Source organism: Furipterus horrens, unplaced genomic scaffold, assembly GCF_987537825.1.
Source record: "Furipterus horrens unplaced genomic scaffold, mFurHor1.1.pri manual_scaffold_3, whole genome shotgun sequence".
Lineage (NCBI taxonomy): Eukaryota > Metazoa > Chordata > Mammalia > Chiroptera > Furipteridae > Furipterus > Furipterus horrens.
This window is the reverse complement of record NW_028327173.1, coordinates 29,205,338-29,218,616: the sequence shown is the minus strand read 5'-3', so window position 1 is coordinate 29,218,616 and position 13,279 is coordinate 29,205,338. Positions and strand designations below refer to the sequence as shown.

General features: G+C 51.1%; 2 protein-coding genes across 6 annotated transcripts; one reads left to right on the top strand and one right to left on the bottom strand.

Moving 5' to 3' along the window:
- Positions 1-653: 653 nt before the first annotated feature.
- ELOVL1 (ELOVL fatty acid elongase 1) lies at positions 654-5,581 on the top strand. Of its 3 annotated transcripts, none has more exons than XM_090269272.1 (8): positions 654-768; positions 3,423-3,482; positions 3,672-3,862; positions 4,031-4,111; positions 4,242-4,298; positions 4,372-4,477; positions 4,562-4,698; positions 4,870-5,581. In XM_090269272.1, the coding sequence occupies exons 1-8, from the start codon at positions 747-749 to the stop codon at positions 5,089-5,091; spliced, it is 876 nt and encodes a 291-aa protein (XP_090125398.1). In that variant the 5' UTR covers positions 654-746; the 3' UTR covers positions 5,092-5,581. The 3 variants fall into 3 exon arrangements, with proteins under 3 accessions (XP_090125398.1, XP_090125399.1, XP_090125400.1); XM_090269273.1 differs by lacking the exon at positions 654-768 and adding an exon at positions 2,617-2,677; XM_090269274.1 differs by lacking the exons at positions 654-768; positions 3,672-3,862 and having other exon boundaries at positions 3,421-3,482.
- Positions 5,582-5,753: 172 nt separating this feature from the next.
- CDC20 (cell division cycle 20) lies at positions 5,754-9,717 on the bottom strand. Of its 3 annotated transcripts, none has more exons than XM_090269271.1 (11): positions 9,588-9,717; positions 9,274-9,508; positions 9,007-9,155; positions 8,822-8,918; positions 8,540-8,668; positions 8,248-8,444; positions 8,038-8,132; positions 7,663-7,891; positions 7,411-7,536; positions 6,402-6,519; positions 5,754-6,010 (listed from the first exon to the last, which is right to left on the bottom strand). In XM_090269271.1, the coding sequence occupies exons 1-11, from the start codon at positions 9,690-9,692 to the stop codon at positions 5,832-5,834; spliced, it is 1,659 nt and encodes a 552-aa protein (XP_090125397.1). In that variant the 5' UTR covers positions 9,693-9,717; the 3' UTR covers positions 5,754-5,831. The 3 variants fall into 3 exon arrangements, with proteins under 3 accessions (XP_090125397.1, XP_090125395.1, XP_090125396.1); XM_090269269.1 differs by having other exon boundaries at positions 9,639-9,712; XM_090269270.1 differs by having other exon boundaries at positions 9,643-9,661.
- Between the last annotated feature and the right edge of the window lie 3,562 nt (positions 9,718-13,279).

The following is a 13,279-nucleotide window of genomic DNA, read 5'->3' as shown; positions in this document are numbered from 1 at the left end:
CAGAGAATGTAACAAAGGGTTCACCAGGACGGCTAATACTCAGCAGTTCGGACCACACCACCTCCCACTCAGTACATACAGGACACGGCGGTTGTGCCCCAGGCACTTGTATTTTTCCACCTCCCCCGCCACCGAATCCACTCAGCTCCTCCTAATGCCAGGGCTCATCCAGATACATAGGCTCCGAGGGGAAGCTTCCACGCCCAGCTGCTCCCTCCAACAGAGACCTCCCTGGTACTCGGGCCCACCTCTCAGGTCTCACCCTCTCTTTGAGGGAAGGGCTGAGCCCTGGAACTTTTCCCAGGGTCCTAAGCTGGGTGGGCCTGCCACACACAGAAGCTGTGCTGGTCGTGTTGGCGGATTAATCACCGCAGGGCCCAGGATGATGCCATTCAGGGGCTGAATGTCAGGAAGAAGCAGGGTACAACTCTGGCGGCCCAGGCCAGGCCCCTGCGACCTGACAGCGCCGGCTGAGTGATGCCGAGGGAAGGGGTGGGGAGTCGGGGCTGGGCGTGCTTCCTGCCCCGGGATCAGGCGGCCCGCCCCTGCACCCGCCCTGCGGGCCGAGCCCAGTTGAGGCTGGACGGCCCCTCCTGCCTCAGCCGGAGGCCCAATCAGCAGGCGCCCCCAACCCGGCCCGCCCTTTCCCCCTCTGGTGACAGAAAGTCGGCCCAGCAGATGAGGAAGTGGCAGGCAGGCTGGCCCTGGGGACGCCTCTGGCCCTGCTCCCTTCGAGCCCTCCACTGATGCCTGCCTGGCCCCCCACTGGTGAGTCTGGACCTTCCCTGGGCGGCCGCTCCACGTGCCCGGGCTCCCTGCCTGGCTGGCCCGGCCCAGCCCTGCCCTGCCCTGCCCAGGCTGTGGGCGAGGCTGTTCCTGGGGAGAGTGGGTGGGAGGTCCCAGCTCTAGGGGCTGAGCCTCTCCAGCAACCTCTCTCCCGTTGGTGGACCCCATTTACTCAAACCTAGGCCTTCCTCCAGCACCTATTGGTCTTACCCTTGTCTCTTGTCCCCTTCCTTCCTCCTTCTCCCCTTCTCTTCCTTCCTCCCTTCCCCTCCCCCTTCCTCTGCCTGTCTACTTTTCCCTTCCATCTTAAAGGAAGGAAGGACTGGACTGAGTGCCCCTACCCGGGACACACCCAGATTCTTCTCAAGCTGGTAGAGAGGTCCTTTCCAGAAACCTTGAGCCACTCCTGACCTCCAGGGTGCATGCGTGTGTGCCTCTGTGGTGGCTGAGATAACAAGCTGGCGAACTCACATGGGTCAGGAAGGAACTGTGTGTTAAGAGCACATGCAACGCCTTTTTGGGTAGGCCCTACCTCAGAGTAGGCAGCCAACAAAAATATGAGTGTGAATGAATGAATGAATGAATGATGATTGTCATCTGTGAAAAGATATCCGTATGCCTGACCTAGGGCAGGTGGGTGTCTGCATGGAGTGTGAGTGATTTTAGATTCATTCCCTGCTAAGGAGGCTGTATGTGACCACACTTATCTGTGAGCATAAGCATTTGCTTGTGGTAAACGGGACCTATGAGGGAGGATATGTGAGTGTTTCTGGTGTGTTCACTAGTGTGAATGTGGTTTGGAGCAGGTATGAGTAGGTCTGAGTGTTAGAAGCTGCGTGTCTGAGCCCACGGATGCTTCTCTGGGTGGTGTGTGCCAGATGTGGGCAGTTGCTGCCAGCAGGAGGTATGTGGGCTCTGTGTGTGTGTATGTGTGCCAACCCATGGTGCGTTTGTCATTGGGTGGGTGGGGGTGAGCTCGTCAGAGGCAGGTGTACATGAGAGGGTGTGTGTATGGGAGGACTTGGGCCTGATCGTGGTGAGGCAATTGGGGGTTGACATGGAGGCTGAGGGGGAATCGGTGAGATGTGTGCCCCATGAGTATGTGCGGGGGGCGCGTATCCAGCCTCGGTGAATGTGTCAGAAGGTGTGTTCTTCACTCAGTATCTGCACAGGTGTTCTCTGGACAGAAGGAACCTGGCCAGCAGGAGTGCTAGCTCTCAGAGCATCAGCTGCCCGGCTGTCCAGGGACTGCCTTGTCCCTCTGGGACTGCCTCAGAGCTCCAGGCTCCCCTGGGTCTGGCTTTTGTGTCCCAGTGAGCCCTCCCCCGACATTCCTTCAGGCTGTGGGGAAGAGGGCCTAACTCATTAGACCCCTCCCAGAGGGAGGGGAAGATTCCTGAGACCTCCCCCACTCCCCCACCTCCTCACATGCCACTGGCTTCCCTGCCCCTCCCTGGGAGAGAAGAGTGGTTGTACCCATTCTGAAGTAGGACAAACTGAGCATTTGTGGCTAGTTTAGAAGATACTGGGTGTGAGTTTTTGGCAGTTCTCTTTGGGCCAAGGTTTGGGCTGGGGCTGGAGCCCCGGCAGGGTTGTGGTTCAAAACGTAGAACCTTAGCCTATCTGGCTGGTCTAGGGTGGGTGGGTGGGTGGTGAGTCCCAGCTTTACTTGGCTTTCTCAATCCTCGTGGGTCCTGCTCCTCCAGGCACTGACCTGTGGCCTGGACCCACCCTCCACCCCATGTGCAGTGCAGCAGGGGTGGGCGGAGGGCGGGGCTGCTGCCAGATCTAGTCAGACAGGTGGAGCTGCCAGGGCAGGAGTCTCAAAGAGCCAGGCTCCCAGAGAGGAAGGGCAAGAGGAGAGCACCGGAGAGAAGCCAAGAGGCTGGAGGTGAGAGCCCAGGAGGGCAGAGGAGAGCCCTAGGGAATAGTGTCCCAGCAGGGGTGAGGAGGACGGGGCAGGAGGGCCTGGGAGGTGAGCATCCCGGAGTGGACAGTAAGGACCGGGAAGGGACAGGGTGGGCAGGAAGGGCTGGGAAATGAGAGTCCACCAGGGGAGAGGAGGGACCCTGGGGAGATGAGAGTCCTGGAAAGGACAGGAGGGACGGGGAGTGAGAGTCCTGGAAGGGACAGTCCCAGAGGAGCATCATGAATTGGGCCAGGAGAGGTTGAAGAGGAGGATCCCTGGAGAGAAGAGAGACTCCAAGCTGGAGAGGTAGGAAGCTTTAGTGAGAAAGGGAGAGGCAGTTCATTCTGGAGATGAATTCCCTGTTGGTGAGGGGTAAGACTTTATAGAAAGAGATCAAAATTAAGTTTCCTTGTGGAGGAAGAGGGGAGGGGAGATCATGAAGTAAAAATCTCCACAGGGCAGAGAGTGAAGAGCGGAGAGGAAGGCGTGGAGAGGAAGGGTGGGACAGCCCTTCCCAGGCAGGCAGGATGTGTGGGAAGCAGATGCCCCTGACAAACTACCTCCTCTTACCCCTAGTCCCCAGCAATTCCTTCCTCTCACCGTAATATCCTTTCTGCATTGAGGCATTGGAGTTGTATTGTCTGGTCTGTGTCCTTTCTGTGGGGCAGGGGTGGGATGGGGGGACACAGTTAGCTTTGGCTGACACCCCACTTCCATACCTCCCCAGAATCATTAGCCAGGATGGAGGCTGTTGTGAACTTGTACCAAGAGATGATAAAGCTTATAGGTAAGATGCTGTCCACCTGCCCTTCCTCCCTCCCACCTTGATGTCCCTGGATCTAGGGCTTTGTCCTAATGGGAAGTCCCTATAAACGCCTTTGACCCTTTGTGACCTGACCTCATACCTGTACGTCTGGTGACACTTCCTGACTCCATTGTCCTTTCCTGACCCCTTTGATTCTTATCTTATTCACAGATCCCCGGATTAAGGACTACCCTTTGATGGGGTCCCCCTTGCTAATGACCTCCATTCTCCTGACTTATGTGTACTTCGTTCTCTCACTTGGGCCTCGAATCATGGCCAACCGGAAGCCCTTCCAGCTGCGTGGCTTCATGGTTGTCTACAACTTCTCACTGGTGGCACTCTCCCTCTACATTGTATATGAGGTGGGCCTCTGGGATGCCCAGGCTTTAATTCCTGCTGGCAGGAGAAGGAGCAGGCCTTAGAGCCAGAGCACAGCATCTCCTGTCCAGAGAGGCTCAGATCCATTTCTTCAACTAGAGAATGGGAGGGCCTGGGGAGGGAATTCTGGTCTAATCCACACCCCATCCTAGTTCCTGATGTCTGGCTGGCTGGGCAGCTACACCTGGCGCTGTGACCCCGTGGACTATTCCAATAAGCCGGAGGCACTGAGGGTAAGTAAGAGTGGGGGTAGGTCATAACCTGGGGATAGGAGAAATTTGCGTGTGACCTGTGCTCATGGGCCAGTTTAGGGAGTCTCTAGGGGTAGTGTCAGGGTCCTAAGGCTGTCCTGACTTCTTGCAGATGGTTCGAGTGGCCTGGCTCTTCCTCTTCTCCAAGTTCATTGAGCTGATGGACACGGTGAGAGTATATGAAATGTGAGAACCTGGGGTAGGGTAAAAGGAGAGGCCCTGACTTCTTTCCCTACTCTTAGGTGATCTTCATTCTCCGGAAAAAAGATGGACAGGTGACCTTCTTACATGTCTTCCACCACTCAGTGCTTCCGTGGAGCTGGTGGTGGGGAGTAAATATTGCCCCAGGTGAGTGAAGGCCACTGAGGGGAGAGGTAGGCACCGGGGACCAGAGGCTTAACTCTCCTGACCCTGTTCATTGTCCTCTCACAGGAGGAATGGGCTCTTTCCATGCCATGGTGAACTCCACTGTGCATATCATCATGTACCTGTACTATGGATTGTCTGCCCTTGGCCCTGCGGCTCAGCCCTACCTTTGGTGGAAAAAGTACATGACAGCCATCCAGCTGGTGAGGGGCTTGGACCTGGCCTATAACCATCCACCCAACATTCCTAGTCTGGATCCTTCCTTTATCCATCCTCTTACCTTTGACCCGATCTTCCAACTCTTGTTCTTTCTCTACCCCCTTTTCTCTCCAGTCCTCAGTATCCCCTCTGATCCTTATCTTTCTCTGTCCTAGATCCAGTTTGTCTTGGTCTCACTGCACATCTCCCAGTACTACTTCATGCCCAGCTGTAACTATCAGTACCCAGTCATTATCCACCTCATCTGGATGTACGGCACCATCTTCTTTGTGCTCTTCTCCAACTTCTGGTACCAGTCTTACACCAAAGGCAAACGGCTGCCCCGTGCAGTTCAACAAAATGGAGTTCCAGGTACTGCCAAAGTCAAGGCCAACTGAGAAACATGTTCTAGTTAGGTGCCCACCTAAGTGCCTCAGGACTGCACCTTGGGCAGCATCCGTCATTGTCGTCCCCCACCTACACCTGTGACCAGGGCTTATGTGGTCAGGACTGAGCAGGGGACAAGCCTACCCCTCCCCAAAGCTGGTACACAGGGACCACAGCTTCTGTTCCTCACCCACTTCTCCCAGCCAGCCCCAAGGACATGGCCTCATTGCCCCCTGCCACTCCAGAGCTGGGGGGCTGAAAGGGCTGGACGCTTACTGCCCCCTCCCTGCCTTAAACTTGGGAGAGGAGCACTCAGGGCTGGCCCCCACCAGGGTCTTGTGGCCTTTTTCCTCACACTGAAGAGGTCAGCAATAATCTGTCACTGTGGACCCAGGCTCCCTCCTTTTCTACCCCACAGGTCAGTGGGTGGGAGGCCTGGGAATACAGCCTGTGGAGGCTGTTCACTCACTTACGTCTTCATTAAAGTGACAGAGGAAACCACTGAGGCTGTGTGTGTACGTGTGTGTAAACGGAGGAGGTGGGGTAAAAGGCCTACTAGCCTTCTCTATGAACAGGAAGGACAGTCGAGGCCCCCACAGGACAGACATTTGTAGTTCTCAGACACAGGAGAGGAGCCCCTTGGGAAAGCCACTGAGACAGTGGTCATGCAAGGTGAAGAGAGGGAGACGTAACTTTATTAGAAAAATTTTAAAAAATACACATACAAAAACCTAAAGTGATGAGTTGGTCCTCAACGGATGCCTTGATGGATGAGGCTGCTTTTGGCTGCACTAGCTTTCTCCCGCTCCCGCCGCCGTGCGGGGTCCAACTCAAAGCAGCGCCATAGCCGTAAGGTCTCATCTGCTGCTGCTGATGCCACCGTGGCCCCGTCTGGACTCATGGTTAGACTTAGGACCCGGGCTGTGTGACCTGGGGCATGAAGAGGGAAAAAACAGTGAGAGCAGCACATGAATGTAGACATACTACAGCTCTCCAATTTTGAGGGCAACCTACCTTTTTTGGTTTTTGTTTTCTATAACAGTTTTATTGACATAATAATTTATGTACCACAAAATGTATTCTTTTAAAGTGTACAATTCATTGGTTTTTAGTATAGTCACCAAGTTGTGCAATCACCACAACTATAATTCCAGAACATTTTCATCACTCCATAAAGAAAGTCATTCATTACCCTTTCCTTCCAGATCCTGGGAACTATTAATCTGTTGTATCTCTCTGCATTGCCTCTTCTGAACATTTCATATAAATAATCATACAATATGTGGTCTTTTGTGTCTGGCTTCTGTCATTTAGCACCTACCTTTGAGCTCAGCCACCTTGGCCATGGTTGGGTACTTCCAAATAACCAGCTGGTTCTGAGCAAAGCCATGGCCTGAGATGAGTTCTTTGTAGTGGGAAGACCAGAGGATGGAGCACACCTGTGGAGAGGGGAATGGCATAGGCATGACATAGCCACTCAAACCAGAACCTAGTCCATTCTAAGTGTTAGGCACCCTGCCAGGTGCTGCGAACTCCTAGCAAACCCTTTTGGGAATTACAATCATTATTCATTTTGCAGATGAGGAATCAAGCAGAAGAAAATTGAGTAAGTTGCTTAAGATCTCATGCAAGTTAAGTTAGTTGATGACAGAGCCAGAATTTGAATTCTGGCTTGAAAACCCATACTGGAATAAAGGTGGGAGAGGGAAAAGGAAAAAGAAGCTGGAATAGTTGCAGGGAGACTCACCAGCAATGGCCTCAAATTCTAATGGATTTGGGTTATATGCTATAGGTGACGGGGAGCCATTGCAGGGTTTAAGGAGGACAGTAACATGCCACCCAGACCACAGCCTAGAGGAAGACTGGAGGAGCTAAGAATGCAAAGACCAATGCACTGGGCCTCTGCTGGGAAGATGATGAGACTGAGGGATGGGAACACATGAATGATATTCTGAGGTAAAACTAGTACGTTAGTGATTAGATGAAGAGGACAGAAAATTCTACAAGACTTCTCAAATTTCTGAGTAGGCTCTGTCCTCTCAAGGAATATTAGAGAGGAGAAGGAACACATTTTAGGAGGCAAGGGGAAGTAACAAGTTTAATTTGGGACATTAGGGTGGTGCCATCTATAGGACATGGGGTAGGAGATAAGCCACAAAACGTTGGAAATATGGGTCTGGAACTCCTGAGTGAGAGCTGACTCAACAGTTTGGAAATCTGATCAGAGTATAGACTTGGTAAAGCCACTGAAGGGGACATGGTTGCCCAGGAAGACTATAAAGAGTAAAAACATATCTGGGAGAGAGAGACTAGAGTAGGTCAAAGACTACCTGGGAGTGGGCATCCACAGCATTCAGACAGGCCCCAGAGCAGACGTTCCAGATGCGAATGTGTCGATCACTGGTGCCCCCTCCAGTTGCCAGGATACTGGACTGCCAGGGACACCAAGCTACAGCCTAGATGGGATAAAGGTGGGGTCAGCAGGTACTAGACAAGGAGCTATAAAGGTGTCAGATTAACCCAGTCCAATCCCAGGTTCTGGGTGAGGGTCTGCAGAGGCCCCAGCCCAGCCCCATTCTCACCTTGACAGCCCCTTGATGCTGTGTGAATGTCTGCAGGGGAACCCAGCCCCCCTCTCCAGGAGCACTAGGCCACACATTGACCAAGTTATCGTTGCCACCACTGGCCAAATGTCGTCCATCTGGGGCCCAGCGCAGCCCACACACTTCCTGGCTGTGGCCACTCAGTGTGGCCACATGGTGTTCTGCTACCCGAACGTCATGGTGGTGGATATGGCCAGAGCGTGAGCCACTGCAGGAAGGAAGAAGGGAATCAAGTTCTGTGGCAACACCAAACACCACCAATAGGCCAGAGCTGCTTTATTTCAGAGGTATATAGTCTGGGGAGAGAGGGCAAAAATCATAGCCTGATTTTGCAGACTAGCAAAAACCACTGACCTGGACAGGATATAGCTATTCCAACTTAGGGAGCTCACTCGGGCAGAATGACTGGTCATGTTCCGAAGCCGCTTCTGCTGTTGCACATCCCATAGCTAGAGAGAGAACCACTATGATCAGAGATTGGGCCTTAGCATTAACATCCTCTTGCTGGGCAAGATCCTGGGTCCTAAGGGAGCAACAGAGCTGCTACACAGGGACAAGTCTCACCTGCACCTCAGCACTGCTGGTGCCCACAGCCAGGTAGTTGCCCTCTTTGATCCAGGACACAGAAGATACATAGTCCCCAGGCTGCTCCATCTGCAGCAGCTGCAGGATGTCACCTGAGCTAGCACTCCACAAGTATACACTATTGTCCAACGCCACAGCCAGCATATTCCCAGAGCTCCAATCCACCAGGTTCAGATCTGCCAGAGGGGCAAAGGGAAGAACACAAACTTTGTTTGCCTGATCCCCAGGCCGTCTTTTTCCGCCTACCCAACAAGGAACAGGCTACACTTACAATAGTCATTACGGATTTCAGGGGCATCCAGGATCCGGTCTGGCAGGGAAGGAATGTATCGGCAGGTCTTCCGGCTGGAGCCAGGTGTGGCCTTCTGGCTATAGAGTACTTTCAGTCTATTCTGGTAACCTATGGCAACGGAGTAAGTCTAGACACTGGGAGAATTGACACCTCCCTCTGCCCCCTAGCCTGGAAGGGCAGATAAGCACTTCCCTCCCCTCAGTCTTAAGTGTCAGGAGCAGACAGGCATCTCCCCTCAGCCCTTCTGACTTCGGGTCTCACCTTCTGGAACTTTTTGTGGTTTTCCACTGAGCCGAAGGATCTTGGCTTCTTCCACATCAAAACCGTTCAGGTTCAAAGCCCAGGCTTTCTGATGTTCCTGATACATAGGGTGGTGGTGAGGCAGGATGGCATTATGCAAAGTACACCGACAGGTCCCTTGCCTTAAGTCTGTCTAGGGCACATACCTTCTTGGTGGGCGTCTGGCTGTTTTCGGGGTGATTCTCCTTGCTCAGAAGGAAGCTGGCAACCTCCATCTGGGAAGCACTGCGATGGGGGATATAGCGGTCACCGCCAGGTTTACTGGGAGTGGTCTGAACCTTGGAGCCGGATTTGCCTGGGGCGTGAAGAGGGAAGCCAAACAGTCTCACCAGGCTACCGAGAGAAGGGGAAGGTAGGCTGCTGTCGGCCGTTCGTTCCCTCTCGCTCCCGGTGTCTCGCCGCACCCCACTCACCGGGAGTTCGGCCCGGGGTCCTGCCGGCGCTATGGGATCTATTGGCGGCCCGCATGGGTGAGGGGGCCGGACCCCCGGCTTCCTTAGCTTTGCGCTGCCAGCGTGCAGGGGGTGCATTGGGGATGGGTGTGTCCAGCTGCAGCAGCGAGTGCAGGTCACTATCGAACACGAACTGCGCCATGGCAGCGAAGCGTCTGGAAGGGGAGGGGTCCTTGGAGTGGGTGCCCGCCGAGCCCTGGAGGAAGAAAGGCGACTGTGCTCTGGGAAGGCAAGCCAGACAGCTAGGGTCACCCCGACCGTGGCCCTACTTCGACTAAGCCCAGCCGCCTCTCACCGTCAGATCGGAGAAGCTTACGATCACGCACCGACCTTAGAATGGCTGGATTACGCATCTTAAAGTCTCCGCTCCGAGTACTCATTGGCTCCTTCAAACCTCAACCGTTGCAACCGTCGCTTCCTCCCATTGGCCTCTACGGCACTTGGGGGCGGGCCTTCCGGGGCAAGTCACAGATCTCACGAGAGTTCAGCTGTGTAGTGTGACTTGAAGGGTGAGAGATAGGTCCCTGAGAACACTTGTCTGAAAGCGAGAGGGGAGGGGCAGGGAGCCCCTGGGGGCGGGGCTTGCGCTGCCTCCGCCTACCTGGTTCGCTTCCATTCATTCCTTAGATTCCCCTCGTCTGCCCTTCACGTTTAAATGCTGCTTGTAGATTGTATTGTATTTATGATACGGGCAGAACTCCGTAAAGCAACCTAAAGCACGTGAGCCGCTTAGAGAAGGGAAAGGCTGCTGGCAGCCGGCGCGGGCAAGGGTGGGACGCGGGCAAGGGTTGAGAAGTTAGGGAGCAGAAAGAAGGCCAGAACCAGTTAGGGTGCATCCGCTGTTTGCTTGGTGCCTGTAGGAAGCCTGCTAGGAAAAAAGTAGTACATGTGTTTGTTTTTAAAAATTGTTTTGTTCGTTGTTGTTTTACAAGCAGGGAAAATGAAGCTGAAATAGGGGTGAATTCCTTATAGACAAGAAAAAGGATCAGGATTCAGACCTACCTATGTGGAAGATACGGCTGGACTGCCCTGAAGGAGAAAGACTGGCTTACCCTCATGGGGCTTTAGAGATATAAGGAATTTTAGAGATCCACTAGTGTAATCTGCAGTGGTGCAGCCTCCCCATCCTGGCAACATACACATATTTTACAGGTAAAGAATTGGATGCCCAGGTAAGGGATTTGCCCGAGGTCACATAAATCGGTGGGAATCGAGGTCTGAAACCCATTCAATCCAGTGCTCTAATAATGACTTGAATGAATATTGTGAATATGCTTAGAGGGGAACCAGCACTTTAAAACAAAAGTGGGTACCATTTATTGGCTATTTGCTAACTACTGTGTTTAAACAGTTTACATACATTATTGTGTTTAATCCTTATCACCATACAGCAGATACTCCATCATCACCTTTTATAGAAAAAGAAACTAGGTCAGAAAAAGATTAGAAACTTGCCCAAAGGGACACAGCCAAGAATAGTAAGTAGTGGAGTGAACTCTGATGATGACAGAGAAAAATCTGGGGCTCTTAGCCCAAATTCATAGTTATTATCTTTGAAGTGTTTATGTTCTCAATTTTCAATTACCTTGGAAAACATGGAGTTGGGTGTCCTGGGGTTGTAATTGGGGAGTCCCATTTACAGAGAAAATAGATTCTAGAGTCAGGTTGATCATGGCCTTAAAAATTAAGCTAAGGAGTTTGGACTTTATCTGCTAGGCACTGTGGAATTAGTGAGAGTTCTTGTGTAGGGAAGGGATGAACAAAACACATCTGAGGATGGGACATGGCTAGCAGTTTTCAGCTTCTGCAGTAGGGTTAAGTGCAGAGAAAAAGAAGGATAGCGTAAATAAGGGTACGACGGCAGGGAATTTCATATATGGTAGTCCCTCTATATCGCGGTTCACTTATCGCGGCCTCGCTGTATCACAGGATTTTAAAAAATATTATATTTAATTATTTATTGTGGGTTTTCCGCTATATCGCGGGATTTTGCAGTACTGTATATGTATGTTGTTAAAGTTACATAGGTTTAAGAGTGTAGAATATGTTTAAGAACATAAGTAGTGTTTATAAAAGTGTGGAAAAGGTTAATAAGGGAGTGGGAAAGGTTAATAAGGGACTGGGAATAGTTTATAAGTGTGTGGGAAGGGTTTATAAAGCCTTAAAATATATATAAATACTAAAATAAATGTAAGGTTCCTACTTCGTGGATTTTCACCTATTGCGGGGGGGGGGGGTGTCTAGAATGTAATACCCACGATAAATGAGGGAATACTGCAGTTTAAAATAAACAAATAAAAGAAGATTATACTGACAGACCTTGAAGTAGGAGGAATTCTGATATGATGCCAAATAGTTAAGTAGAATGATGTCAGAAGAGGTCAGATTTGGCCATTGAGAAATAAAGCATTGGTGACCTTGGAGACAGTGGAATCAGGAGAGTGGGTGCTCGGGTTCCATTTGGAAGGTTTGTAGAAAGAAGGATGGGGAGAATGTGGAAGCAGCAAGCACAGGCTACTTGTGTGAGAAATCTGAAAGTGACAAAGGGGCAGTGCATGGGTACTTGAGGGAATACTAGCAGCAAGAGGCCAATGTCTATTTGAAGGTGAAGGCAAAAGAGTCAGGGCAGGTAAAAGAGGCCAGGCAAGGGCCAGCTGACAGAACAAGGGAACTGCATACCTTCCCCAGGAAGAAATGGGATAGAAAACACAGGGAGCTTTACCGGTCTAGGAAAGAAAGATCATTTCCTCTTAGGCTGGAGGGAAAGAGAATAAGGCTTTTGAGACAGATAATTAGAAGCTCAGAAGCTGGTTAGATGGGAGAATTCTTACCTGAAGGACTTGAAGCTAGGGAACCATAGGGCATGGAAGGATAAAATACAGGCGATATTCAGGGGGTGGAAAAACTCAGTTGGGATAATAAAAAAAATAGCTCAATAAACATTGAGTATCACTATATGCTTGGCATTGTGTTAATACTTTTAATTCTCACATCGGCAAATAGTGGAAGAGAAAGAAATCAGGTTCTGAAGAGTCAAACTAAAGATTTAGAGGCAAGGAGTGACATTAATAGGAAGATCAATCTGGAGGCAACATACAGGTTGAGACTGGATAGATACAAAGAAAGGCTAGAGGCAGAGATATTAGTTAAGAAGGCCGTAGTTCAATGGAGATAGAGGAGATGGAACTTATGAAGTAAAATGATCAGGTTATGATGTCTGAGTGGGTATAAAGGTGAGAGGTTCAGTAGTGTGGATCTCAATCCTTGTTTTGAGTCCCTCGAATAAAGTTGGAGCCTTGAACATGGCTGGGGGAAGGAATGATGGAAAGTGAGTATACTGAATGTCATCCATTTGTCCCATCCAGACCCACTCTTCATTCTTCTCCACCCTGCCCTGTGTCCTGTGAGGTTGATTCATATGGTCTATATCAATGGATTCCCTTGGGCTTTGGTTTCTGTTTGAGTTCCACTAATGGGAGGATACTAAGGACTGAATTGTGCCCCCTCCCCCAAATTCATATGTTGAATTCCTAAGCCCCAGTACTTCAGAGGGTGACCTTATTTGGAAATAGGGTCATTGCAGATGTAATTAGTTAAGATGATGTCATTTGGGTGGACCCTAATCCAGTTTGTCTGGTTTCCTTATAAAATGGGAAAATTTAGGCACAGACTCACACAGGGAGAATGCCATGGGAAGAGGAAGGCGGAGATAACGGTGATGTTTCTACCAAGCCATGGTCCACCAAAGATTGCCAGGAAACCACCAGGAGCTAGGGGAGAGGCATGGAACAGATTCTCACAGCTGTCAGAAGGAATCAACTCTGCTGACACCTTGAACTCCTAGCCTCCAGAACTGTGAGACAATACATTTCTCTTGTTTAAGCCACCTAGTTTGTCGTACTTTGTTACAGTAGCCCTAGCAATACAGAGATCAGAGGATGAGAGAGGAGTGAACTTGAGCTATTTA